The sequence below is a fragment of the Physeter macrocephalus genome, chromosome 18 (assembly GCF_002837175.3).
Source record: "Physeter macrocephalus isolate SW-GA chromosome 18, ASM283717v5, whole genome shotgun sequence".
Classification (NCBI taxonomy): Eukaryota; Metazoa; Chordata; class Mammalia; order Artiodactyla; family Physeteridae; genus Physeter; species Physeter macrocephalus.
This window is the reverse complement of record NC_041231.1, coordinates 40,786,016-40,813,467: the sequence shown is the minus strand read 5'-3', so window position 1 is coordinate 40,813,467 and position 27,452 is coordinate 40,786,016. Positions and strand designations below refer to the sequence as shown.

General features: G+C 40.5%; 3 protein-coding genes across 17 annotated transcripts in view; 1 reads left to right on the top strand and 2 right to left on the bottom strand.

Moving 5' to 3' along the window:
• Nucleotides 1–81: 81 nt before the first annotated feature.
• Nucleotides 82–12,917, bottom strand: GLT8D1 (glycosyltransferase 8 domain containing 1). Of its 5 annotated transcripts, none has more exons than XM_028479053.2 (10): nucleotides 12,808–12,917; nucleotides 5,900–5,953; nucleotides 5,720–5,818; nucleotides 3,626–3,839; nucleotides 2,103–2,220; nucleotides 1,793–1,877; nucleotides 1,523–1,635; nucleotides 993–1,159; nucleotides 755–867; nucleotides 82–615 (listed from the first exon to the last, which is right to left on the bottom strand). In XM_028479053.2, exons 1-10 carry the CDS (start codon nucleotides 12,845–12,847, stop codon nucleotides 425–427), a joined length of 1,194 nt encoding a protein of 397 aa, XP_028334854.1. In that variant the 5' UTR covers nucleotides 12,848–12,917; the 3' UTR covers nucleotides 82–424. The 5 variants fall into 5 exon arrangements, with proteins under 5 accessions (XP_028334854.1, XP_023979570.1, XP_054935841.1 ...); XM_024123802.2 differs by lacking the exon at nucleotides 12,808–12,917 and adding an exon at nucleotides 11,145–11,189; XM_055079866.1 differs by lacking the exon at nucleotides 12,808–12,917 and adding an exon at nucleotides 10,760–11,118.
• Nucleotides 11,219–13,394, top strand: SPCS1 (signal peptidase complex subunit 1). The gene is made up of 4 exons (XM_007116607.4): nucleotides 11,219–11,847; nucleotides 12,207–12,266; nucleotides 12,348–12,434; nucleotides 12,906–13,394. Exons 1-4 carry the CDS (start codon nucleotides 11,812–11,814, stop codon nucleotides 13,029–13,031), a joined length of 309 nt encoding a protein of 102 aa, XP_007116669.2. The 5' UTR covers nucleotides 11,219–11,811; the 3' UTR covers nucleotides 13,032–13,394.
• NEK4 (NIMA related kinase 4) overlaps nucleotides 13,140–27,452 on the bottom strand; it is a 62,140-nt gene continuing 47,827 nt past the window's right edge. For 6 of the 11 annotated variants that reach the window (XM_028479051.2, XM_028479052.2, XM_028479050.2 and 3 more), the window contains one exon: nucleotides 18,726–19,729. In XM_028479051.2, coding sequence (XP_028334852.1) covers nucleotides 19,634–19,729 — 96 coding nt within the window. In that variant the 3' untranslated portion in view covers nucleotides 18,726–19,633. Of the gene's footprint in view, nucleotides 13,227–14,400; nucleotides 14,475–16,584; nucleotides 17,343–18,722; nucleotides 19,730–27,452 lie in introns of those variants that run through there. The other 5 variants (XM_028479047.2, XM_024123941.3, XM_028479048.2 and 2 more) reach the window with 4 other exon arrangements.

The window sequence follows — 27,452 nt, the reverse complement described above, 5'->3', positions numbered from 1 at the left end:
GTGTCTAAATTCTATAAAAAGAAAGATAACTCATCTCTTAAACAGTGAGTGGGTAGAAGTAAAGTTAAAACAGATACCTTATTGAAAAATGTAGTTTTTACTTTATTTACAGATTCGGCCACAGGTCACAAAATTAAAACCAAGCAGCAGTGTTGAACTAGCTGTACCAGCTGTATCTAAGTACATTCACCTCTGGTCGTTCAGCACTGTCAGTCAGTAAGCAAACTCTTGGTAAGGCAGATGGAGGCATATTTATAGTCTGTCTGGGAAGCTGACTGCCAGATGGGGCAGTTTGTCCTCTTTACCCAGCTGAAATGTCCCTTGTCCCTTTATTGCTGCAAACAGGCATTGAAGCCTAGCAAGTGTTACTTCCCACACATACTGTCTTCCAGGGTTTCCTGAGAAATGCTTATAGCATATTTATTTACTTTATATTTGAGATCTCCACATGTCTTCGGATTAGGCTGAATTTGCCTGTTGGGTCCGGAATATACCATTTTTCCCAGACATCAGTATATGAAGCAGTTCTTCCCCATGGCTTAAAGTGCCCATTCCAGTGGAGTAGCTTGGCAGCCTTAACAAACTGGGGTGAATATCGTTTTCCAGCGCTGGAACCTTACATTTAGGAAAAAAGAGCCAAATGACTGTACTAGTCAGACACAAGACTGCAGGAAACTTAAGGGAAACAATATATTCCATCCCTGAGGGTGGTCCTTTAGACACTATTAGCTTAGGCCCTTGGTTAATTACTTACCAAGGTGGCGAACATTCCACATAGGGTCAATGGTGGAGTGCTGTTGATAAAATACGATCAGCAGAGGTGGTGTTGTGATGCTGCCAGCCAGTGTTCTACTGTACAGCCCTTCTCTTGGTGGGACAGATAACAAATGAAAGCTGTTTGTTAGTAAAGAATCCTGACTAATTCCTGTTAGTGAAGACCACCAGGGTTGAAATAACAAGAGTTTTCACAGCTAGGCCAGTTACATACTTACTCTACATTGAGTTTCATCCATTTTTCCAACTGGTTAGTTATATTCTGTCTTTTCCATTCTGTCAAATTTGCAACAAAAACTCCAGGATTAAATGAGCAGGTGCTGGCTTTCATGAAAAGCTTACGAATTCTTTCCTTTTTATAGTCAAGATATCCAATGTAATTGTACTAAAAACACAATTGGGATATATAGTATGTTTAGTGCTTCAAACAATAATTTGATAACTGTTCTGCTTACTTATGACTTCTCAGATTATTAGCAAAGGGCTCTACATAAAGCAAATAAAAGTGACACTTGGGATTGCAAGTTAGACAACAGGAACCTAAACATTAAGCCAGAGATGTTCAAGGAGAATTAGGTTGTCTAATCCATGAACCAATCTAGGAAAGCAGCCTTGAGTTTTGGGATGAAATAATTGGTGAATAAAATGTAGCTAAAGATTCAAAATTCCCTGATTTTGTTGCCTTTCCCCATTGACGTGAATCATAGGGAGTGGCGTGTCTATTCACGAGGTCTAATAAGTAATTTACCTGGTTCCCTGCTCCACGGATGACAACTTTAGTAGAGGATGAATCACAATCTTCTGAAAATGCAGCTGCATGTCCTGGCTTCAGTGGTGTATTGTACAGGGCAAGAATATCACCTGAAACATAAGGTTTAAGATCTATACTGGAAGTTGCCCCAAGATTCCCTATTCCTCCCACTTCTTAGGATGGCCTTTTATAGGATATCATAAATAAGACAACCACTATCGCCCACACTGGACAGAGAGCAGCACTGATGGTGACATTCTTTAGTACCTTGCACAATTACATCATCGTCCATATATATGGCCTTCTTTGCGCTGGGAACCAGAATTGGCAAGTAGAACCTTGCAAAGGTTAACTGGAAAAGGAAAGAGGCATTGGCACAAGATTTGTCAGTGGCTGTGCTTTTGTTTATTAGAAACTCCCAGAATGCTCTTGGTATCCATGCAGGAGAAGATAGCCAAAGGTCTCAGAACTTCCAGGTTTGGTCCCCAGGGAAGTACTAATACTGTACCCACAGTTACCCAGGTATTCTAGTCATTTCATAATACTACCAAGTAAAATAAGGATGCATGGAACTCACTGGTTTCATGGATTCCCCCTGGTCAGGATCCTCCTTTACTTTCCCTTCCAAAAGTTTAGCGTCAAAATTCACAATTTTGTACCTGATGCTTTTCAGGGTACTGCTGCTGAGCCAGGACCTGATGAAAATAAACCACTGAATATCAGTTTTAAGTAATCATGTCCCAAACCACAGCCATATCTCTGCTTTCCAATAAGACCATAATGCAAGAGAAATCCTGAGGACAAAATAGGTGTCTTCAAGCCCCTTCACCTCTGAGCTTTGGTTTCCTCATCTGCAGTGAGTTTACCCACTAAAGACCCTTCCTGAACCAAGATTCCATGGTGATAGTGCATCCAAAGGCTCATACTTTTGATCACTCTTCTGACACTAAAACTGCTGTAAAAAAAATTCATTATGGAATTGAGAAGATCCTTTCACCACATGGATCATTCAACATTTGTCCCTCCAAATACATCAGTGAAGAAAATGAGTCAAAAGTATGATGGTAGTGAAAGCTAAGTTATCAACAAAGCTAGTAAATCAGTCTGTTAATCTACACATTCATTAATTCACTGTGTTGGCTGAGTAATTCTACCTGAGTCTAAGGTACTGCCTATAAGAAAAGTCAGTGTTCCCTAAAGAGGTAGTGCACATTTTTCCTAGGCCCATTTCACATCATCGTTTTGTGAATATAATGTTATTTCTGTAGTCTATTTTAATGCAATATTTCTTTCTACATTATTTTAGATGATTTCTTGAGTTTTTAAAATATGGAAAAATAATTCATAACTTTCATGAACAACCATGGAGAAAGGTACAAGAAAAGACATGTTTTAGAACTTTGACCACTATTAACCTGTTAGATAAAATGTTTCTTGGAATAAACTTTGTAAACCTTAATTCAAAGCATCTTTCAAAACACAGTTAAGACTATCCATCAGATTGAGTTTCTGTTCATCACAACAGTTACAATAGTAAGGACCATTTACTGAGCGATTCTTATGTGGTAGGTGTTTTCATATATGTTTTCATTTACTTGACACAACAATCCTCTGAGCTGGATATTTATACCCCATACTTACAGATAAGTAAATGGGTTCCAAAGGGTTAGGTAATGTTCCCTACTATGGGCTAAAATGTGGATCAGTGTCTATGCTCACTTCACCATACTACCTTGCCATTGCTCCCATGTCCCTTCCCACTCTAGACCAGAACTACTCAAGAGCATGTTCTTGAAATAAGGAACTTGTAAGAGAATGTAAATCAACACCTTGCTTCCTTCACTGAGAAAGTCTTACAAATAGCCACTTAACTATGCATAGTAATGCAGTTGATTTACATCTTGGCACAGTTTTCTTACATGTTTTTGCTATCATGGAGACATGTTTATGGTACAATCACATGGAAAAACTGCAGTTTACATGTGGTATAATAATTATATAGGAAAAATGTAAACATTGAAAAAAATATTACTGGATTGGCAGCTGGCCTGCTCTTAGAGCATCCCCTAGAAGCAGGATCATCAGGCAAGCCAAGCTCACCGGAGATGGTCTGCTGTACCGTTGAGTGTAACAATGTAGAAAATCACATTGGAGCGAGTGTTGTGCTGAATGCTGTTTATGGCTGCAATGGCCCCCCCAAGCCTATCTTCAGATGCAGCAATGACCACAGGAATCTCCTCTTGTCTCCCGTCTACCGCATGCTGGGGAGCATTTGGGACAAAGTCTACAGGCTGAAGCCCCACAATTCCTGAATCTGCAAAGAACACACACAAAGAAGGTACTGTGATACAAACACAATCTCAAGAGCTTTTGATAACAGAGCCCAAGACATGAAAAGAGGTAAGCTGAGAATTATGATACTTATACCTCATTCCGTCTCATTGTAATGTGAAGCATATAGCCCAGAAATTGTGTTTTCCTGTATGTAACCAGGCCTTTGGAAAAGCACTTTTTAAAAAATAGGCAGACAATTCTGATACATTACTGGTAGGAATACAACAATCTTTTTAGATTGTATTTGGGCAATTTGTATCAAGAGCCTTAAACAGGTACATGGCCTTTGACCCAGTAATTCCCCTTGTGTCTCTTAAGGACAACATCTGAGAGGTAACCAGAAGTCACAATTCTATTTACAATTGTGAAAAACCTAGAAACAGACTAAAAAACAGTTGTTTTTCAAACTGTGAACTGCATCCCACAAGTAGACATGAAATCAATATAAGTGGATCGCAATCAGAACATGAGTAGGAAAACAGTTCCTGAATTGGAATAGAACAGTGACTTAGAAAATATCAGAATGCATCACATACAGCAACTGCAAGTATTGTTTTGTAAACCTTGCTTTTTATAATATGTTCGTTCATTTACTCATTCATCATGCATTGAACACTGAGCGCCTACTATGTGCCAGGCAATATCTAGGCACTGGGGTTACAGCCATGAATAAGATGGTCAAATCTTTTACCATTGTGTAGGGCAGATAGACAATAAATACATGTATGTGTGTGCTGTATGTAACACATTTATTATTGTGGGGTTGCCATCAAAAAAATCTGAAAGTCATTGTACCAAAAGACTTCTTCCTATGGCAAAATGTAAACTATGTGACATTAAATTTACATATGAAGAGTTCTGTCATGGTGACGTGCTTAGGATATAATTATGTAAAAAACCATGTCATGTGTAGTTTATATACAATCTCAACTGTATAGAAAAAAATACAGAGAAAAAAACCCTGGAAGGTACTAACACAAAATTTTAGTAATTATCTCTAGGCAGTGAAATCATTTATTCAATGAATATTTAGTAAGCACCTCCTATGTACCAGCCACAACTGTCCTCATGGAGCTTGAATGCTATTTTCTTTTTTATATATGTTCCCACCAGAAGCATGCATTACTTTATGTAAATATATATGTATATATAAAAATACACACACATATATACACTATTATAAAAACATGCTATCAGAGCACTCAGTCAAAGTTAAGGGAAAGCTATTAGTCTTTTCTTGCTCTGGTCAAGTACGGTGGGTGACAATCCAAAAATGATTTTTGACAAACACTCTGAAGCCTCAAACATCCCTCAATACCAAGGCAGAGCAGTATGAACAACTAATCTAAAATAACTGGCAGCGGAATTATACAATAGTGGTCTTTTAAATCAGTTGACAGGACTCTGGTTTTGTTTTACTACTAAAGACCTGCTGATATGGTTTCATGTGTTAAAACAGAGTAACAGGTAAAGGAAAGTAACCAGACTGACTCTCTAGTGAACAGAGGAGGCATCAAACACCAGCAACACTCACCTGTCCCCACGTTCTGAAGCCCTGCCCTACTGAAATGTCTGTAGATAATAGCCCACAGTGGCTCCTTTCTCCAAGGCCTCTGATTTGGTAAAAAGGAATCTTCTGTGAGATCAAACCCTCAGCAAACAACTGCCCGGCAAGGAGAAGGGGACAGGCTGCAAGAGCAGAATGAGTGCCACCTGCCTTTCTCAGAGTCTTTAGTAGCTTCTATAAGGCCAAGAAGAAAGCCGCCTTTTCCTTGAATCTAGTGATGTAACTTAGAATGTGGGACACACGGAATTCCAGGTCCTCAACACATGCCAAGGCATTAGTCAGGGTTCCCATACCTGAAACCTCATTCCTCAGCAAACTGCTCAGGCCGAGGAAGTTATGGTGCAAAACCAGTAAGAAGAGAGCAACAGCCAGGACCAGGATGATAATGTTTACTGAAACAGAGGAGAATGCCATGTTACATCTCTTCACCTTTTGACCAGGTATAAAACAACAGAACTATAGAAAGGACATACCTTTACGGAATGACATCTTTCTCTTCTGTCTTATATAAATATTAGTTATTAACCCTACAAAACAAAAACAAGCCCCCAAAGTCAGTAGGTACATTAGAATGGCCATCAAAATGCCTACACGCTTTTTTTTTTTTTTTCTGGCTGCAGGCGGGCTTTCTCTAGCTGTGGCGAGCCGGGCTACTCTTCGTTGCGTTGCACAGGCTTCTCATTGTGGTGGCTTGTCTTGTTGTGGAGCATGGGCTCTAGGCATGCGGGCTTTAGAGCGCAGGCTCAGTAGTTTTGGCGCACAGGCTTAGTTGCTCTGCAGCATGGGAAATCTTCCTGGACCAGGGCTCGAACCCTTGTCCCCTGAGGTTTTTTCCTTCCTTCCTGTGTCTAGTGAGTTTGTTAGCTGCTGTGTCTTGTACCTTTTATCTGGGAATATTCTTTAAGGCATTTGTACAGTATAGTCCTTCAGAAAAAAAAATTGCTTCTGCTAGGCACTTGGAGAGTTATCAACCAGAAAATACTTTAAACTAAATTTGAGGTCAGGATTTTGTATGTTACATAGTTCATATCAACTCAAGTTCCAAACCTCTGTTATGTGGGTTTATGGTTTGGGATTTTTTTTTTAATTTTTTTAATTTTTATTTTTGGCTGCGTTGGGTCTTCGTTGCTGTGCGTGGGCTTTCTCTGGTTGTGACGAGTGGGGGCTACTCTTTGTTGCAGTGCACGGGCTTCTCATTGCAGTGGCTTCTCTTGTTTTGGAGCACGGGCTTTAGTAGTTGTGGCACACGGGCTCAGTAGTTGTGGCTCACGGGGTCTAGAGCACAGGCTCAGTAGTTGTGGTGCACACGCTTAGTTGCTCCGTGGCATGTGGGATCTTCCCGGACCAGGGCTCGAACCCTTGTCCCCTGAATTGGCAGGTGGATTCTTAACCACTGTGCCGCCAGAGAAGTCCCGCCTACACACTTTTACTCAGGTAGAAACAAGAAATGCGTATGGTATTTTCTGCCAGAAACTCGTTTTGAATTAAGTTTCCAAGAACCCAATTTGGGATCTGAATTTTTTACGGTAGTCATAATAATAAAATACTTCCAGTTAACTTATAGCCTTGTATACCATATGCCACTAGATGAAAAGTAAAAGAAATTCTACCAGGAGGAATACCTGCAGTCTAACCACTATGGAAATGTTTTCTGAATGAATTTCTACTTAAAATTCCTAATTAGACATGGACTTCAGTTGTCTATGATCAAGTAAACCAAGGTCAGCCTCGTTGGTACAAACATCCCTGTTCCAAGCTGTATTCCATTCATCTTTAACTGGAATTAAAGAAAAGAGAAAAAAGAACAGTTCCCAAATTCATTTAAAACTATAGCAGAGGGACTTCCCTGGTAGCACAGTGGTTAAGAATCTGCCTGCCAGTGCAGGGGACACGGGTTCGAGCCCTGGTTGCCTGCCAGTGCAGGGGACACGGGTTCGGGCCCTGGTCCAGGAAGATCCCACATGCCTTTGAGCAACTAAGCCTGTGCGCCGCAACTACTGAGCCTGTGCTCTAGAGCCCGCGAGCCACAACTACTGAAGACCGCACGCCTAGAGCCCGTGCTCCGCAACAAGAGAAGCCACCGCAATGAGAAGCCCGTGCACCGCAACAAAGAGTAACCCCCGCTCACCGCAACTAGAGAAAGCCCACGTGCAGCAACAAAGACCCAACGCAGCCAAAAATAAATAAATCTATAAAAAAGAAAACAAAACCTATAGCAGAGAAACAAAATTACAAAAATTCACAAAATCCAATCTTGCTATCAAAAGTTTAGAGCTCTAGTCTCAAAAATTAAAAACCTGCTAAAAGAAAAAATTAGCTTCTTCTGGGGGCTTCCTATCTGTTGGTTAACTACCCATCTCTTAAGAAAGTGGTGTCTAATACTGTCACTCTGCCAGTGGTTTGTGCTCCCCAGCTCATCTGAAGCCTTCACTTTTTCAAAACAAATAATTCAATGGAAACAAGACTGTTAAGTGGGGCTAAATTAAACAATTAGGTTTCTACAACAATCTTTGGGTAATGTTTCATTAAAAACATTTTATACAACCTGGATATAACCTGATCCTACATTTGAGAACTTCACCCTTTTCTACTTCATCTTCCCCCATGGGAGTACCTAACATTTACATAAAGGCTATTAATTTTACAAAGCACTTTCAAATATAGCATATATCTAAAATCAAAGTTAGTTTGAATTAATTTCATCTTAAGTGAAGTGTGTGCCTATCAGGCACTTAATTTCTCAAGGCCTTTGAAAAGAAGAGAAATATATTGAAGGGCTGTTTAAAAAACTGGAATCACAGGCCAGATTACAAATTTGGGAGAACATAATTCAGACTCCCAAAGAACAATCTAAAATACACACACACACACACACACACACACACACACATTCTTTCTCGCTCACTCTCATTTCTAGAACAGTATATGTAAAGTATATTATACCAACAAGCTTACTCTCTAAAGACTACACATCGTTATACACCCTGAGCCATGTGTCTCTATCTCCTCATGAGGACTGAGCCTTACCTATAGAAGGTGGCAGACTGGGGGCTGCTCAGACAGAGTTCTAACATCTGCCTGCTTGGAGCCAACTTCCACCAAGACTGGAGAAAACTATCTCACTTTAATAAATCTCATTTAGTTAATGGTATAAGGGCCAATGGTTTAGCTCAACAATGTCCACTAACAATTACTTACAGGTGGTATGTTAATTGAGAGGCACAAGTATTTGTGCTATTCCAGCTAGCTAAACAAGAAAAACACAATCCGAGCAGGTATTTGATGTACTTAAGTAGATTCGCATGGCAGAAACCACCTACTCCTAAAACTCTTCCACAGTTATCTACATGCAAAATGCCGATTATTATGGAGTGTGTCTGATCCATATTTCCTTGCCTGGTGCAATTCCTGGTAATGGAATTCACTGATCTGGTTGGAAAGAATTCTCAAAACAAAACTGTATGTACATCCCGGATGTGCAATATAGGCTGTATTTTTGCAAGAGTACACAACTGTGTACAATTTGATCAGTAATATTCAATTGTTCACTATGAAAAGTAGTATTTTGTTTAGAAATTATAAGACCTTCACATTCCCAAGTCATTCACAATACACACACACATAGCAGGCATTCCCAGAAATATGGGTGAAGAAACCTTACGGGGCAAGAACACTTTGTTTTTTAACTTGCTAGCTACCTGCAATAGTACCCACATCTCAGTGGCCTTTTCTGCTTTTCTTTCTACTGCTATATATTCCCAAGGAAGGCCATTCCACTCATGCTCTGCAACCTATCCTATAATTGTTTCCTTGGTGCAGCATCAGCAAACTCTTTCCCTCTCTGCCAGATCACACACTTAGCAGCATTAATTATCATGCTCTGGTATCTTCCAGTTAATTAAAAAATAAAAATAAAAAAGACACCACTTCCCATATCCCAGCAGACCCACAGACCCATTTCTCTGTTCACTCTCACTCTAAAAGCTTGAAAGGATTTAAAGTTTCCAGCTCCACTTTCTCTCCTCTTGTCCTCTATCCTACTTCAACCAGACTTATGGCCCTACTTCTCCATTCAAAGTGGCTTTGTCGAGGTCACAAAAGACCAAGGTCATCTTTCTGTCCTCTTACCCATCCCCTCAGAGGCCATCAAGAAAGTTCACCACTCCCCCTCTTCAATTATGAAATTATCTCATTTATTTGATTTGTTTCTTTATTTGTGTCTTCCCTGCTCTATGAGAACAGTGACTCCAGTGAAAAGTGTTTACTCGTGTATCCTTGCCATCTAAAACCATGTCTGGCAAATGGTAATAGGTATGTGATATTTGTTGAACGGTCTTGTTAATCCAGGAGCAAGGCTGGTTCTCAGCTCTGAAAGGGAACACGATCTTTGATAATAATCATGAAAACAAATTCAAACACAAGGAAAGACATGGATTCCAATGGAGATCTCTCTGAAATTGAACCTAACACGCAATCTCCTTTTCCCATGATTATCTTTATAGCTCGAATACCATAAAGTCTCTGCAGCAACTGCCACCCTGTGAAGTGCATTTAAAGAGGGATAACACAGAGGGATACATCTATTTCTGCATACAAAGGAAAGTCTATTTAATCTCTGCCAGACTGAAAGGTGGAAAAGGCACTAAGGATATACATCCACTTTCTCTACCTCTTCTCTGTCTAGCTCCTACTTGGCTTTCAGGAGTCAAGGGAGCCTCCCCCAAACCTCACATTCAGCTGCAGCTCGAATACCATAAAGTCTCTGCAGCAACTGCCACCCTGTGAAGTGCATTTAAAGAGGGATAACACAGAGGGATACATCTATTTCTGCATACAAAGGAAAGTCTATTTAATCTCTGCCAGACTGAAAGGTGGAAAAGGCAACTAAGGATATACAACCACTTTCTTACCTCTTCTCTGTCTAGCTCCTACTTGGCTTTCAGGAGTCAAGGGAGCCTCCCCCAAACCTCACATTCAGCTGCATCTCCCCTGAGCTCTCACATCTCCCTGGCTTCGCTACCCCAGAGTAAATCCGGCTTATATTTGTGGGGTTACGTGGCTGTCTCCCTTGACACACTTTGGGCTCTAGGAAGGTAAGGGCCTGGTGTTGGTCACGGCCATGTCTTTGGCCCAATTCATGGCCCCCAAAAAGCTGCCGGGAATGTTTGCTGACTGCATGAGGGCGGCAGCCGCACACCGCCTGCCCTGGAGTGCCTAGAATCCCACCGCCTGTGACCCTGAGGCGCAACACAGCACAGAGGCCAGAGAGCCAGTTGGGAGCCACAGGCTCAGGTTTCCCAGAACAGTTTCTCCCCGAAATGTCGGTCTTCCACCTTGCTCAGAGTATCGGGGCAGGGCCTAAGCCTCTGAGATAGACGCCGGCCTTGAGAGGCAGTGCGAATCCTTTGCTGGCCTCTTTCGGGAGGCCTGAGTCTGTGAAGACGCCAGTGAAGCCGCCGAGCAGCCTGGAGGGACAAACTGGAGACTCCCCGGGTGGGAGTTCTCTCCCACTGGTGCGAAGGGGCGGGCCAGGACCCGTCCCTCTCCGAGAGCATTCCCTTTCTCTGGATGATGGGTTCTGGGATACTCCCCTCTAAATTCTGGAAGTCAATAACGTTTAGGGGTGTTTCGCAATGGGTGACGCTCCGGGGGTTCCCCCCACCCCCGCGGCGCCGAGGCCAGCCCTTTCCCTCGGACGCTCCCCACGGCCGCTCTTACCTGCAGCCCGAGGAGGAGGGGCCGCTGCCCACGCCCCGGCCCGCCCCGCCAGCTCAGCGCCCCCGCCGCAGGCCCCGGGGCCCAGCCCGCCGCCGGGCCGCCCGCGTCCCCTGAACTCCGGACCGAGCCCGCCTGCCCGCTAGCTCCGCGGCCGCCGCGCAGTCCCGCAGCCCCCCGCCGTTAGCCGCTCGGTCCGCAAGACCGTCGCGCAAAGCAGGCGCCGCCGGGCAGCCCCACCGCTGGGGTCCTCGCCGAGAAATGTCCGTCGCCATGGAGACGGGGCGCGCGCAGGCCGCCGATAAGCCGCGAAAGCACAGCCAAGGGCAGTTTGGGGGACCTGGACCGCGGCCCTCGGCACCCAACAGCACTGACGGCGAACCCTTAACGGGCACGTGATGCCTCGGCTCGGCCGCCACCGTCAGCATCTCGGCCCTTGCGGAGAGGGCGCCGGCCTACAGCCAGCTCCGAAAGCGCGGGTCGCCTAGCGAGGGCACGGGGAGGGGCCTCGGGCCGACTGGGTTTGTGGGAGACATCCGGTTCCGGGGCCGCGGCCATCGCGACCCTCGGCTCGACAGGCCTGCAGAGCTGTACGCAGGAGCTGACCCCGGCCCCTACTGTCCCTGTGTCCTGGTCGCCTTCGCTCCGCCGCCCGCCTCCTGAGCCAGTCATGTTGGAGTATCTGAGCTCCCTGCCCACGCAAATGGTGAGGGCGCTGCCCGCCTCGGCCCCAAGATTCCTACACGCCGCTCGCGAGCCCGGCAGCTCCGCAACCCTTGTCCGAGACCCACCCGGTGCAGCGCGGTTCCTACCCCGGATGGCTACTTTCTTCCCCGAAATGAATCTCCTGGGTCCCCTTCTCTCTTCCCCCGCGAGGATGCCCCAGCCCGGGTTCCGTGAGTTTGCTTTCATTACCCCGGGAAACCCAGAATGTCATTCCTTGCTTAAGTTCTTGGCGAAGTCCCATATATTGGGATCGCCCTGTGCCAAAGCTGTGAGGCCAGGGCAGGAATGTATCTCTTCAGTGGTGGAACCAATTCCTGCTTTGCTCTCCTTCACCTCTAGGATTACAAGGGCCAGAAGCTAGCTGAACAGATGTTTCAGGGAATTATTCTTTTTTCTGCAGTAAGTATTGGTTTTGCATAATCTTCTCTCCCCCCCCCTCCCCCAGCTTGACAGTATTTAATATACTTTCTTTGTCTCTAGATAGTTGGATTTATCTACGGGTACGTGGCTGAACAGTTCGGGTGGACTGTCTATATAGTTATGGCGGGATTTGCTTTTTCGTGTTTGGTAAGAAATTTATGGGTGCTTGGATGTTAGTGGCAACTTAGGTGTTCTGAATTGGATTGTTTTGGTTGGCCCTAGTAGTGAGAACCGGCACCATCGTTTCCCTCATCCTTCCCTTGCTATCACTGGAAAAGTAAATGCCAAATAGCATCAAATGAGGTTAAGTTACATAAAGCTCATTTCTTTTGGCAGGCGATCCAAGCAGTAATCTTAAAGTCAAACTAGACCTTAAGACCTTACGGTCTTCATATTGCTCCCTCCTCACCTTTCTTTTAGCTCTTAAAGCCATGCGTAAACAATGAGGCTTGTTCTCACAGTATCTTGTTTGGGTGGTGCACACAGTTTTCATAGGAATGTTAGTTTCATTTTTTTTTACCTTTAGCATAGGAGTCATTTGGGAACCAGGCATTATACATAATGCTCTTTTAAACTTTTAATGGCCATAATTGATGTATTTTCTCTGTTCTGACCCAGCTGACACTTCCTCCGTGGCCCATTTATCGCCGGCACCCCCTCAAGTGGTTACCTGTTCAAGACTCAGGCACAGAAGACAAGAAACCAGGGGAAAGAAAAATTAAGAGGCATGCTAAAAATAATTGATAGGGGTTTTCATGATTGAGCTTTACTACTGCACCTGCTTTTGTTTCGTGTGACATGAGCTAAATTGCTTTCATATCCAAAACACGAGCTAAAAACACCTATGCTCAGCTGTGTCCAGATTTTGTTCTCTATATTTCACTTCTCTGTTGGGTTTTGATTTATAAATATTTTAGACCTTCTCTTCACAATCTTTCTCTGAAATGGAGAACAGAAAACACAAGTATGCAAAGTTTCTTTCAGGTCTACAAAATAATGAAGAATAAAAGCCTCATAAATGATAGTACAAATTAACTATCAAAGTTTTATAATTCATTATGAGTCATCAGGCTGTTGTAGTGTTTTCAAATAAAACTCACAGTGCAACTCAATGTCTAAAGAGTCTTTTGTTTATTGTTCTGCAAGCATGACTACTAGTAAAAGCTAAAGTTAGAAGTCTGTGGTTCTGAAAGTGTAAGAACCATTTCTATTTTCTGAAGCTACAAGTTCCTAACATACTTTTTTTTTAACAACAGCAAGCACCTATAAAAAAACCTTTGCTTTATACATTTAACGTCTTATTCAATGCATGATTCATATGTGATATCTTACAGCTATGAAATTTACCACAAATGTAAATTTGTGGTAAAGTAGTATCTTGGTACCACTAAAATAAGGCTATTGCCGAGCAGAAAACATTTAATCCAGGCTTTACCTAAGGTGGTTCAAAGTGGAAACCCATAAAACTGTAAATTCCTTTAAAATTTTCCAGAGGGCCGAAGAGAAAAATGTTCTAAAGGCCTTGTGGGAGGGATGGGAGTGGAAGCGTTATTACAGGTAATATTCTGTTTCTCAATACCAGGATACAGGACTTCCAAACTATAAGTTTAAAAAAAAGGGAGCAAAGACCTTAATATAGCAAAAGTCAGGAAAGGATTCTAAAAAAGGGGAAGAAAAAAGATGGCAGAAACAAGAACAAGCATATTAATAAGTATAATAAATGTGATTATAAAGTTAAGAGCTCCCAATAGGGTTAAAAATCACATCACCTCATGTTCTCAAAATGACACCCCAAGGTTGAAAACAGGAGCAAGGATATATTAGGCAGATGCAACCAAAAAGGAGTGGTAATAGTGAAAAAGAAATATTTAATATCAGAAAGCATTAAATGGGGCAAAGAGGGACATTTCATAGCTGTAAGATGTCACTTATGAATCATGCATTGAATAAGATGTTAAACGTATAAAGCAAAGATTATTACATATATTGGAATTTGGCAAAGCTACACTCTTGGTAGGAGACCAACACTCTACCTTTCAGATTTTGATAGATCAAGGCAATTAATATGAAGACTTTTGCACCTGTTCCACATACCTGGAACATCTTCCCTCGGATATACATGACTTGTCCTCTCATTCAGGTTAGGTAACATTCAGCTGTCACTGTAAAGAAGCATTTCCTACTACCCTGTGAAAGTATGGGTATGCCCCATCATTCTGTGTCTACTTCCATGGCATTTAATATATCTCAGTATATATTTGTTAATTGTCCTCCCTAGAATATAAGCTCCATGGGAACAAGAACCTCGTGCTCAGTGCTATTTGCCTAGTACCTACAACAGTACATGACACATTATAGGTACTCAGTATTTACTGAATGAATGATACAGAGCTGTGCTGCCCAATATGGTGCTACTAGTCATGTGTGTCTAAGTTTAATTAAAAATTGAGTTCCACTGCAAGGGCTCATCAGTGCAGATGTAGAACATTTCCAATATTTAGTAGAGAAGTGATTCTGCCTATGCATGAGAATTCACCTTCACTGAATGCACATAGGGCCATTCCAGTGATGGATCATGTACTGAACTACAGGGAAAAACGACTCCAAGAAATAGGGGTTGTACAGGTCATTATTCAGTAACAACACTGCAGTGTAGCTGGAGCAAGGAGACAGAATTTCCTTGGCCTTCTAAATATATGGAAATTTAGAAACGTTTAAAAGAAAAAATCATGGAATAAAATTTAAAAAAAAGGTTCTGAAAATCCGAGGGGCAGGACAGGAATAAAGATGCAGACGTAGAGAATGGACTTGAGGACACGGGGAGGGGGGAGGGTAAGCTGGGACGAAGTGAGAGAGTGGCATGGACATATATACAATACTGAATGTAAAATAGATAGCTAGTGGGAAGTAGCCACATAGCACAGGGAGATCAGTTCAGTGGTTTGTGATCACCTAGAGGGGTGGGATAGGGAGGATGGGAGGGAGACTCAAGAAGGAGGAGATACAGGGATATATGTATATGTGTAACTGATTCACTTTGTTATAAAGCAGAAACTAACACACCATTGTAAAGCAATTATACTCCAATAAAGATGTTAAAAAAATAAGAATATTCAGTAAATGAGAAAAAATAAAAGAGAAAATCAAAACGAGAATTACTATTTAGAAACTAACCTCAAAAAAAAAAAAAGTGTCAAATGTGGCCAAAGATACATTGAGAGGGAAATTTATAGTTTTAAAAATGTGTTTTATAATTAAATAAGAAAGCTGAAAAATGATTAAGCACCCAAGAAAAAAGCACCACAAAATAACCAAAGAACAGTAGGTTAAAAACTGAATGAATGTTTAAACAGAAATATACAGAATGGTAATTAAAAAGGGATGGAGGAGATTTTTTTTATTCTAAGAAAATAATATGTATAACTTTATACCAGTAAGTTAGAAAACTTTAGTAGAACTGATGACTTTGCAGAAAGATGTGGATTTCTAAAACATGCAAGAAATGGTAAATAGCTCAGGAAGACCAACGGTTTGCCAAAAATTTGTCCTCAGCTGAGCACTAGGACTAGATGGTTTTAGAGCTGAGCTGTTAAAAACCCTTCAAAATAAAGAAATTTCAGAAATTAGGCCATGAACCCGGGCCTAGCACCTGGCACACAGTAAAAACTAAATAAAAGTCTTTTATGTGGACTAGAAAGGGAACATTTTATTATTTTATGTTTGTGTATAATTTTCATAAAAGGTAAGACATATTTTTAACTGTAAAAAATGAAAATATTTCTTGAGTCATATTCATGTTTAGAGTCCCTCAAATGCAGAAGTTAAAATTTACTAATCAAAACTTTTATTTTATAAAAACTATTTGCTAGATGGGTATTGCCCCTTATTAAACAACTAATAAAATATGTGAAATACAGTTATACATTTAAAACATGGGAAGACAATATCTTGATGTATAAGAAGACAAATTTCAGGAGACAAATATGTCCAACATAACTAAAAGGATCTGGACTTTACTTAAAAACTGCTGAATTAGAAAAGGAATTAGCGTTTAAGGAATGTTTTTGCTGATGGAAAAATAAATCTTAAAAAGAAAAAAAAATCCAGTATGTAAAAACATACTGATTTACTAGCCCAAAATAACTCCTAGTTTCAATTCTTGTATACCCTGAATGAGGTCCATATTAAATGGAAATAAAATGTTAAACATCCATCAATATGCAAAAAAAGGAATTCAATGCTCAAGTACTATATATAATGCCATATCTTTAAATCTACTCCCAGAATTATAAAAAAAATAATTTATCAATTTCTACTTAAGGTTATTAACAGTAAAAAGTAGTGTCACTTCGGCTTCCCTGGTGGCGCAGTGGCTGAGAGTCCACCTGCCGATGCAGGGGACACGGGTACGTGCCCTGGTCCGGGAAGATCCCACATGCCGTGGAGCGGCTGGGCCCGTGAGCCATGGCCGCTGAGCCTGCGCATCCGGAGCCTGTGCTCCACAACGGGAGAGGCCATAACAGTGAGAGGCCCGCGTACCGCAAAAAAAACAAAAAAAGTAGTATCACTGGATATATGTCATTTATTTCTCCTATTGCTTTCGTCACTCTAGTATAATATAAAACTTCCAATCCAGTATGTTATATCCCTGTATTCAAGCTAATAAGTACCTTAAAAAAAATTGTTCTAGATATCAAGTTGGTTTAAGGCTCAGTAAACAGTAACCAAATAAACGTTGTACAACAGATTTTCCCTCATAAAGAGAATAAGATAGCCAAAGGTTTTTTCTTTTGTAATAAGCTTGTTCATATTACTCTGTCCAATTTTTTTCTAGTAAAAAAAGGCCCAACAAAATATAAGGATGGTGAATGGCCTCCAGTCATTATTATAGGTTTGTTTGTTTTTGTTTAAGCCAAAAACCTTTGAAAATAGTTTCATTCTGGCAGCAGATTAGGTAAATTCTCAAAATTTTACATTATCTTCAAAAAATTTTAACTGGCGAGCTTTCACATTGTAAGTCACATACTTTTCACCCATGTGCTCCCGCAAACGTACCTATTTGGGAAACATAAAAAAAAAAAATCAGTATATAGTAGAAAAAAATATTTCTGTAACCTTAAAAGGGCTATTCTAAGCATGATACCAAGAGCAGAAACCTTATGGGAGAATACTAATAGTTCTGTTTACATAAAAATTTTAAATGTCAAGATACCAAAAAATAGTTATAAGAAATTGAAGAGCAAACAATAAACTAAGGAAAATATTTGCTACATGCCAAAGAATTAATACCATTAAGGTATAAAGAGATCTTAAAATCAATAAAACACAGCAATATTAAAATATTAGATTGTAAAGCAACTATACTCTAATAAAAAGTAATTAAAAAAAAAAAAGCCACCAAACACCTGTTATCCTTATCAGAAACCTAGACATTCCATTTCATATCATACACATGAAATGGAGAAAATAAATTAATTGAAGGCAAAAAAAAATAAGAGTATTAGAATTGATAAAACAAAATCAATCCCATAGATAACTCAGTAAAGGCATTTACAAAATAATACAACCAATTAACATAAAATTCAAACTGACTAGTAATCAAAAAAAAAAAGGGACTATTTGATACTCAAAGTATGTATGTTGAAAGAAATGCCTGAAATTGAAATAACATTTAATAATATGTTAAACAGATGTCATGCACTTCCTGATACAATGAACTGAGAAGGACACAACATCACCTCTGTGGTATTCCTTCCAAAAATGCATAATCTGGATCTATTCATGAGGAAACATCAAACACACCCAATCTGAGGGGCATTTTATAAAACACATGGCCTATACTCTTCAAAAACGTCAAGGTCATGAAAAACAAAGACTCAGTAACTGTTCCAGATTAAAGGAGACATAACAACTAAATCTAAAATGTAATCCTGGGGCTTCCCTGGTGGCACAGTGGTTAAGAATCCGCTTGCCAATACAGGGGACACAGGTTCGAGCCCTGGTCCAGGAAGATCTCACATGCCGCGGAGCAACTAAGCCCATGTGCCACAACTACTGAACCTGCACTCTGGAGCCTGCGAGCCACAACTACCGAAGACTGTGAGCCTAGAGCCCGTGCTCTGCAACAAGAGAAGCCACCACAATGAGAAGCCCATGCACCACAACGAAGAATAGCCCCCGCTCACTGCAACTAGAGAAAGCCCGCGCACAGCAATGAAGACCCCATGCAGCCAAAAATAAATAAATGAAATAAATAAATTTTAGAGGGAGACACAAGAGGGAAGCGATATGGGAGCATGTGTATATGTATAACTGATTCACTTTGTTGTAAAGCAGAAACTAACACACCATTGTAAAACAGTTATACTCCAATAAAGATGTTAAAAATAAATAAATAAATAAATTTTAAAATAATAATAATATAAAAATAAAATGTAATCCTAATTGGTTCCACATCCAGCATGACAGCATGAGAAGCTCTGCAGACCCCTCTTCAGTGAAACTGGTAAAAATACTTTAAAAACCAACCATTTAACTTGAGGATATGGGGAGGCGGAAGGGTAAGCTGTGACGAAGTGAGAGAGTGGCATGGACGTATATACACTACCAAACGTAGGGTGGATAGCTAGTGGGAAGCAGCCGCTTGGCACAGGGAGATCAGCTAGGTGGTTTGTGACCACCTAGAGGGGTGGGATAGGGAGGGTAGGAGGGAGGGAGATGCAAGAGGGAAGAGATATGGGAACATATGTATATGTATAACTGATTCACTTTGTTGTAAAGCAGAAACTAACACACCATTGTAAAGCAATTATACTCCAATAAAGATGTTAAAAAAAAAAAAAATCCAACCATTTAAAGTCTCTGGAAATGGTCATAAGGGCATACAGCAAATAGGGACCCTTTTTTTTTTTTTTCAAAAAAATCTACTAAAACTCAGTTAAAAACAGTAAAGCTACTAAGAACAATGAGGGTCAGTGAACTGAATTAAAATGAAATGTCTCCCTCCCCACTCCAGCTCAGTGAGACAAAAACTTCACTACACTGGTGAAGTCAAGAAACTTCTTTCCCCCAACTCCTAGTTGGAAGGCTGTCTTCCTGGGAGGTGCAGGACATCGGCATATTTCATCCTGCCCCCAATACCTGATGGTGACAGTAAGCTTTGGGAGAGTGCAGCCAAGAGGTGGGAGCTTCTTTTTTATGCCCAGCTCAGACATGTAGTATAGAGGCTCTATCTTGGGTACAGGGCCACTGAAAATACGGGGACCCCAATCACCTTTGTGCCAGACCATAAAGTGAAGTTTCCATGCTGGGTGAAGCATGCCAAGAAGACCAGATGCTACTGCTTCTCACCCCCTCTGAGCTTCCAAAGTGGGGGTATCACTCAGAGACAAGCAAGCTACTGTTCCCACTCCCAGCTCCCGAGCTGTGCTCCCAGATTTTGCCTGGGGGTAGAAGCAAGACATAAAATAAGCACCAAGTCTTTAATGAACTGACTTCATTTGGAACAGAGTGTGGAGAATTCAAGCCTAAGGGTGCTCTCAAAAACTGGAGGTAGTGGTGAAAGGCAACTGGGAGGAGATTAGTACTAGGTGCATTGGATATAGGCTAAAGTACACCAGCTACTTTAAAAGAACCAAGAAGCTGGAGGGGCCCTGGGTTCAGAACAAATCTCAGACACTAAGCTTGGGAACTACCTCTTCAAAGGAGCTCAGCTTTGATTGGATCAGCCTATGGAGCAATGTAGCCCCAGGGCATTACTGAGAACAATAAAAGCGATCAGCTGGCAACCAAAAAACATCTGGGTGAGGTCTGGGAAAGGGAGCATCAAGAGAGCTCTGCCAGGGACTTCCTTGGTGGTCCCGTGGGTAAAACTCCATGCTCCCAAGGCAGGGGGTCTGGGTTTGATCCCTGGGGTCGGGGAACTAGATCCTGCATGCATGCCGCAACTAAGAATTCGCATGCCGCAACTAAGAAGTCCGCATGCCGCAACTAAAAGATCCCGCATGCTGCAACTAAGACCCAGTGCAGCCAAAATAAATAACTAAATAAAGAGAGCTCTGCCAAACCCACTGTCATTCCAAGGTAGCTGTGAACATACCCAAGGCTGTACCCTTGGGGCAACATCAGAGGCTTTACATTGTGGGGACAAGGGTAAGGGGTTCATAGACTTTACTAATATAATCCAGCCAATCACTAAACAAATAAACAAGCAAATAACAATAACAACTCCCCACCACTGGAGGTCAATACTCAGACTTGTAACCATTTATTATCTAAAATGTCTAGTTTCCAATAAAAAGTTATGAGACATGTAAAGAAATATAATAGTATGACACATACACTAGAATAAAAGCAGGCAAGAGAAACTGCCTGTGAGAGCAACCAGATGTTGGATTTAACAGACAAAAACATCCAAGTAGGTATTATGAGCATGTTCACAGAACTAAAGGAAACCATGATTACAGAAGTAAAGAAAGGTATGATGACAATGTCACATCAAACAGAGAATACTGAGAAGAGAAAGAAGGCATTAAAAAAACCAAATGGAAATTCTGGCGTTAAAAAGTGCAATAACAAATGAAAAAATTCACCTGGGAGGCTAAATAATATATTTGAACTGGCAAAGAGAATAAGTGAGCTTGGAGATAGATCAACAGAGATTATGCGGGCTTCCCTGGTGGTGCAGTGGTTGAGAGTCCGCCTGCCGATGCAGGGGACATGGGTTCGTGCCCCGGTCCAGGAGGATCCCACATGCCGCAGAGCGGCTGGGCCTGTGAGCCATGGCCGCTGGGCCTGCATGTCCGGAGCCTGTGCTCCACAGCGGGAGAGGCAAAACAAACAAACAAACAAAAAAAAAAAAAACAGAGATTATGCAATCCAAAGAACAGAGAGAAGAGAAAATGAACAGTTTCAGAGAGATGTAAGACACCATTAAGCACAACAGCACATGTATAATGGGAGTACCAGAAGAAGAGGAGAGAGAAAAGGAGCAGAAAATATATTTGAAGAATACTGGCTGAAAATTTCCCAAATTTAAAAAAAAACAATCTACACGTCCAGGAATCTCAATGAACTCTAAGCAGGATCATCTCAAAGAGATCCACACATGGACACATTAAAGTAAAAGTCCTGATGCTGTAATGTATACAGAAGTCAAAAGGTACGGTTGTACACATGCAACTTATATAATGTTATAAACCAATGTTATCTCAATAAGAAAAAATAAAATTAAAAAAATAATAAAAAGCAATATTCCAACAACAAAGTAAAAGTGTTGAAAGCCAAAGGCAAGGAGAAAATCTGGAAAGCAGCAAGAGAAAAATGACTCAGTACTTACAAGAGAACCCCAATAACATTAACAGCTGACTTACCATAAACAATGAAGGCCAGAAGGCAGAGGGATAACATATTCAAAGTACTCAAAGAAAAAACTGTCAACTAAGAATTGCATATCCAGTAAGGCTATCTTTCAAAAATGAAGTCAAAATAAAGATATTCCCAGATAAACAAAAACAGAATTTGTGACTAGCAGACTTGCCTTGCAAGAACTACTAAAGGAAGCTCATCAGGCTGAAAGCAAGAGACCCCAGGCAATAATTCCAATTTACATGAAAACAGGAAAAGCACTGATGAAGGTAATTATGTAAATAAAAACAATGTAAATACAAATTGCTTCTCCTTTTCTCCTCTGAACTGATTTTAAAAGCAATTGTATAATAGAATATGTATAGAAGATGGTGGAGGAGTAAGAAGCACCAGGAATCTATCTCCTCACATGGACAAAAATTCCACTGGCAGAATCTGCCAGATGTAACTATTTTGGAACTCTGGAGTCTATTAAAGGCTTGAAACATTCAGGGGAAGGCTTGGATGGTAAACTTTGGTTAATTCCAGTCAATTTCAGCTCTTAGCACCACCCCACCCTCCCCACCCCGGCGCCACCCAGAGGCAGGTAGCTGTCCAACATTCCTGGAGCAGCCTGTAGATAGCTTGTAGGAGCCAGGGTAGGCAATAAGAATCTTGTCTTCCAAGTATGAGGGATCTCTGTACTGACAGCTGGTTGCTGCTTCTCATCACAGAGGGGCAGACACAGAGGCAGGCAACCACTGCTGCAACGCTCATTGACATTGTTACAAACACCATAGCCTTCAGCAGAAGCAACTTCCAAGGGATTTAAAGGGACTAACATAGGTATTGTGGGAGTCCCAGAAGAAGACAGAAAGAGGAAGTGAAATTATTTAAAGAAATAATAGCCAGAAACTTCCCACATTTGATGAAAGACATGAATATAAACATCAAAGAATCTCAACAAACTCCAAGTAGGATGAACACAAAGAGTTCACATTCAGACACATTATAATCAAACTGTCAAATGCCAAAGGCAATCTTGAAAGCAACAAGAAAGGAGCAACTCTTCACATGCAAGGGATTCCTCAGTAAGATAATAAGCAGATTTCTTATCAGAAACTTTGGAAGCCAAAAGGCAGTGGGATGATATTTTCAAAGTGAAAAAAACTGTCAACCAAGAATCCTGTATCTGGCAAAAATGTCCTGCAAAAGTGAAAGAAAAAAGAAGGAACTCTTGCCATGTGCAACAACATAGATGGACCTTGAAGGTATTATACTAAGTGAAATAAGTCAGAAAGAGAAAGCCAAATACTGTATGAGCTCAGTTACATGCAGAATCTGAAAAAAACCAAACTCATAGAAAGAGAAAACAGACTGGTGGTTGCCAGAGGCGGGGAGTGGGGGTGAAGGAAATGGGTAAAGGTGGTCAAAACGTAGAAACTTCTGGTGAGTTTTGGGGATATAACATACAGCATGGTAACTATAGTTAATTATACTCTATTGTACATTTGGAAGTTGTTAATAGTAGATCTTAAAAGTTCTCATCACAAGAAAAAAAAATTTATGACAGATGATAGATGCTAACTAAACTTATTGTGGTAATCATTTCAAAGTATATACATATATCAAATAATTATGTTGTATACCTTAAACTAACACAGTGTTACATATCAATTATTTCTCAATAAAACTGGGTGGGGGAGAACTTAAGACAGTCCCAGATAAATGATGAAGAAGTTTATTACCACTAGACCTGCCCTGCAAGAAATACCAAAGGAAGTCATGCAGGTAGATATGAAAGCATACCAGACAGTAACTCAAAGCTGTATGCAGAAATAAAGATCTCGGTAAAGGTAAATACATGGGCAATTATCAAAGCTAGTATTATAACAATGGTTTGTAATTCCATTTTTTATTTTCCACATGATTTAAGACACTAATACACTAAAAAAAAATTATTAGTCTAAAAAGTTGTTAGTCTAGTACTAATGTAACTTCGGTTTGTTCCACATTTTGTTTTCTTCAAAATTTAAGAGACTAATGCATTAAAAAAAAATTACTAGTTTATGTTTTTGGTTACACAATACATAAAGATATAATTCTGTGACATCAATAACCAAAAGGGGTGAAGACAGAGCTTTAAAGCAGCAGATTTTTTAAGTTAAGCCTGGTATAAATTCAGATTTGAGTATTAAAACTAGGATGTTAAATGTAATCTCCATGCGAACCTCAAAGAAAATAGTTATAGGATATACACTAAAGGAAATGAAAAGGGAATTAAAATGTTTCACTACAAAAAAAAAGAAGTACTAAACATAAAAGAAGGCAGTAATATAGGGTATTAGGGACAGAAAAAGCTATAAAGCATATAGAAAACAAACAGCAAAATAATGGAAGTTCCTCCTTATCAGTAATTGCTTAAGTGTAAATGAATTAAACTCTCCAATCACAAAGACAGAAATTGGCAGAATTGTTAACAAAACTATATGCTTTCTGGGGCTTCCCTGTTGGCGCAGTGTTTAAGAATCCGCCTGCCAATGCAGGGGACACGGTTCGAGCCCTGGTCCGGGCAGATCCCACATGCTGTGGAGCAACAAAGCCCGTGTGCCACAACTACTGAGCCAGGGCTTTAGAGCCTGTGAGCTGCAACTACTGAGCCCGTGTGCCACACTACTGAAGCCAATGTGCCTAAAGCCCGTGCTCCACAACAAGAGAAGCCACCACAATGAGAAGCCCACTCACCGCAACGAAGAGCAGCCCCCACTCGTCACAACTAGAGAACACCCGTGCATAGCAATGAAGACCCAATGCAGCCAAAAATATAATTAATTAATTATTTACTTATTTTAAAAACTATATGCTTTCTACAAGAGACTTTAGATCCAAAACAGATTGAAAATGAAGGGACTGAAAAAGATACCCCATGCAAATAGTAACCAAAAGAGAGCAGGGGTGACTATACTAATATCAGACAAAACAGACAAAGACAAAAAAGGTTACAAGACACAATGACATTATACATTAACAAAAGGATCAATACGGCAGGAAGATATAATAATTATAAACGTTTATGCACCTAATAACAGACCATCAAAATATTTGACGCCAAATTTGACAGAATTACAGGAAAAAATAGACAGTTCTACAAATAATAGTTGGAAACTTCACACTCTCAATAACAGATAGGACAACCAGACAGAAGATACAAAAACAGAGGAGTTGAACAATGCAAAAACTAACTAGATCTAACAGACATATAGGGAATACTCTACCCAACAGTAATAGGATACACATCCTTCTCAAGTGCACATGAAAACATTTTCCAGAAGAGATCTATATATTAGGCCACAAACTAAGTCTCAATAGATTAAAAAGAACATACAAAGTATCTTCTTTGACCACAACAGGATGAAGTTAGAAATCAATGACAGAAGGAAACTAGAATATTCACACATTTACGGAAATTAAATAACACACTCCAATACACCAAAGAAGAAATCACAAGGGAAATTTAAGATATTGAGAGACAAATGAAAATGAGAACAATATACCAAAACTTATGAGATGCAGCAAAAGCAGTGCTAAGGGGGTAATTTATATCTGTAAATGCTTATGTTAAAAAAGAAAAAAGATTTTGGGACTTCCCTGGTAGTCCAGTGGCTAAAAGTCTGCACTCCCAATGCAGGGGGCCTGGATTCAATCCCTGGTCAGGGAACTAGATCTCACATGTTGCAACTAAGAGTTCACAAGCTGCAACTAAAGATCCCGCATGCCACAAGGAAGATCCCACATGTGGCAGTGAATATCCCACCGTGCTGCAACTAAGACCTGACACAACCAAATAAATAAATAAATATTTTTTTTAAAAAAGAAAAAAGATTTCAAGTCAACAACCTAACTTTTCAGCCTAAAGAAATAGAAAAAAGAACAAATTAAACCTAAAACTAGGAGAAGGAAGGAAATAATAAGATTAGAGCTGAGATGAATATAATTGAGAACAGAAAAATAGAAAAAAATCAATAAAAGCAAAAGTTGGTTCTTCAGAAAGATGAACAAAACTGACAAACCTTTAGCTATACTAAGAAAAAAAAAGACTCAAATTACTAAAATCTGAAATGGATTTGGGATGTTACTACCACTCTAATAAAAAGAAATAAAAAGGATTCTAAGAAAGTACTATGAACAACTGTACACCAACAAGTCGACAAAATGGACAAATTCCAAGAAACATAAAACCTATCAAAACTGAAACATGAAGAAATAGAAAATCTGAATATAACTAGCAAGGAGACTGAATCAGTAATCTAAACCTCCTTAACAAGGAAAGGCCCTGGACCTTTGCTGGTGAATTCTGCCAAACATTTGGACAGGAACTGATACCAATCCTTCTCAAACTCTTCAGAGAGTTAATGAGGAAGGAGCACTTCCTGGCTCATTTATGAGGCCAGCATTGCCCTGGTGCTAGGGCCAAACAGGGACACTATAGAAAAAGGAAAATATAGACTAATATCCCTTATGACCACTGAAGCAAAAATCTTCAGCAAAATACGAGATGATTAAGATGTTCATGAGAGAAACTGGTCTCATGTTTTTTTCATGTAGTGTCCTTCTTGGGTTTTGGTATCACAGTTGTTCTGGTCTTATGGGGAGAAATGGGAAATGTCCCTTCTTTTTCTGTTTTCTAAAGAATTTGTGTAGGATTTGTGTTATTTCTTCCTTAGATGATTGGAAGAATTCACCAGCAAAGCCATCTGGGCCTGAAGTTTTCTTTACAGGAGAGTTTTACTTTTTCTAGATGCTGTGTTTAGGCTTTGTATCAAGGCTTAGAGTAGTTAAATTCAAAGACACAGAAATTAGAATGGTGGTTGCCAGGAGCTGGTAGGAGGGTAAGTGGGGAGTTTTTGTTTAATTGGTACAGTTTCAGTTTTGCAAAATGCAAAAAGTTCTGGAGATGGATGGTGGTGATGTTTGCACAATAATGTAAACATACTTAAGGCCACTGAACCAAATACTTAAAAATGGTTAAAGTGCTAAATTTGAAGTTATGTGTATTTTACTATAATTTAAAAAACCAGCATGTATATAATACACTGTTGAACCTATAAAATAGAAAAATGTAATATATTTGTGCAAATATATGTGGAAATTAAACAATACACTCCTAAACAACCAACCTTACAGAAATAAAAAATATTAAAAAGAATTTCTATTCATAATTGTATGCTGGTGTGTGGGCCCTGAACCAAGATGGCGGAGTAGAAGGCCGTGCTCTCACTCCCTCTTGTGAGAAAACCAGAATCACAACTAGCTGCTAGACAATCATTGACAGGAAGACACTGGAACTCACCAAAAAAGATACCGCACACCAAAAGACAAAGGAGAAGCCACAGTGAGATGGTAGCAGGGGCACAATCACAGTAAAATCAAATCCCATAACTGCTGGGTGGGTGACTCACAGACTGGAGAACACTTATACCACAGAAGTCCACCCACTGTAGTGAAGGTTCTGAACCCCACATCAGGCTTCCCAACCTGGGGGCCGCCAACAGGAGGAGGAATTCCTAGAGAATCAGACTTTGAAGGCTAGTGGGAATTGACTGCAGGACTTCGACAGGACTGGGGGAAACAGACTCCACTCTTGGAGGGCACACACAAAGTAGTGTGCGCATCGGGACACAGGGGAAGGAGCAGTGACCCCATGGGAGACTGAACCAGACCTACCTGCTAGTGTTGGAGGGTCTCCTGCAGAGGCAGGGGGTGGCTGTGTCTCACCGTGAGGACAAGGACACTGGCAGCAAAAGTTCTGGGAAGTACTCC